This window comes from Trichinella spiralis, assembly GCF_000181795.1.
Source record: "Trichinella spiralis strain ISS 195 chromosome Unknown Scfld3608, whole genome shotgun sequence".
Lineage (NCBI taxonomy): Eukaryota > Metazoa > Nematoda > Enoplea > Trichinellida > Trichinellidae > Trichinella > Trichinella spiralis.
In genome coordinates, this window is record NW_003530547.1 from 1 (window position 1) to 1,127 (window position 1,127).

General features: G+C 35.8%; 1 protein-coding gene across 1 annotated transcript; it reads left to right on the forward strand.

The window, feature by feature from the left end:
• The first annotated feature begins 88 nt into the window (after positions 1 to 88).
• Positions 89 to 848, forward strand: Tsp_14359 (conserved hypothetical protein). The gene is made up of 4 exons (XM_003367826.1): positions 89 to 127; positions 174 to 328; positions 549 to 638; positions 728 to 848. Exons 1-4 carry the CDS (start codon positions 89 to 91, stop codon positions 846 to 848), a joined length of 405 nt encoding a protein of 134 aa, XP_003367874.1.
• The last annotated feature ends 279 nt before the right edge of the window (positions 849 to 1,127 follow it).

Here is a 1,127-nt window from a genome sequence, read left to right on the forward strand (position 1 = left end):
CCTGAAGAAGTTGTCCCGCTACACTCGAAGTTTAGGAAGCTCTGCTTCTCGATTCGAAGCCACATCAAAGAAATTTCCAAAGTGAGAGATGAATTTTTCTTTCCCCTTTTCAAATTGTGCTGTTGGGGTTGGTTTTGCAATTTTTCAAAATTTAATATCGCTAATTTTTATAGCATGTTTTTCGATTGCACAAACTGCGACGATTGGCACTGAGCGACAATGAAATTTACAAAGTTCCTGCCGATATTTCCAATTTGTCCGAATTGGAAGATTTGGATTTGAGCAAAAATGGTAATATGGATCGATTGATTGATGTAGTTTCATTTTTGTTTGTTGTGCAATTTTGTTTATCCGATATTTCCAATCGTACATTGCACTGATCATCAAATTGGATATTTTGACATACGCTTTCAGTAGCAGTAGGCTTTGATCAATACGAATTTACCTTTCTTTGTTGACAATTTGATGTGGCTGCCCGTAGATTTATTCACTTTCCATTTATGTATATTATGGATTCCATTTTAAAAATTTCATATCAACAATTGCAGATATTCAAGAAATTCCGGACAGCATAAAGCAATGTCGAAATTTACTTTACGTCGATTTGAGCAGCAACCCAATAAACAGGTAACAAGCACGTATAATATAATATAATATAATATATGAACAGTGATCATCATCGTTTAGGTAAATTAAATTTGTTGTTGCTTGTTTTCTTTTTATTCAGACTTCCAGAGTGTGTATTTCAACTGGGCCGTCTGACATCTCTCGGTTTGAACGACATATCGATGACCAATTTGCCGACGGACATTGGCAAGCTGACCAATTTGGAAACTCTGGGAAGCTAAGGAAAATCTTTTGCGTTTTTTGGCGGCGTCAATTGAGCAGTAAAAAACCTCCCCCCCCCCCCCCCATTGGCAGCAACGAATTTAAAAAAAAGAGAGAGAGGGGGGAGCGGCTATTATTAAATGTTTTTTTCTGCTTGTACACAAAAAATTTTTTTTCTTTTTTTTAAGCCTTTGGAAATTGTTCATTTAGGAAAATTTGCAGAATTTGTACGTTGACCGCAAAGATTTTGAAATGTTTGCCAAAGTACATTCATTGAATCCCTGTTGGCCATTTATTTA

Coding starts and splice junctions, on each gene's coding strand:
- Tsp_14359 (XM_003367826.1), top strand. CDS start 89: ATGAATTTTTCTTTCCCCTTTTCAAATTGTGCTGTTGGG. Junction 128..173: donor TTTCAAATTGTGCTGTTGGG/GTTGGTTTTGCA, acceptor TAATTTTTATAG/CATGTTTTTCGATTGCACAA. Junction 639..727: donor AATAAACAGGTAACAAGCAC/GTATAATATAAT, acceptor CTTTTTATTCAG/ACTTCCAGAGTGTGTATTTC.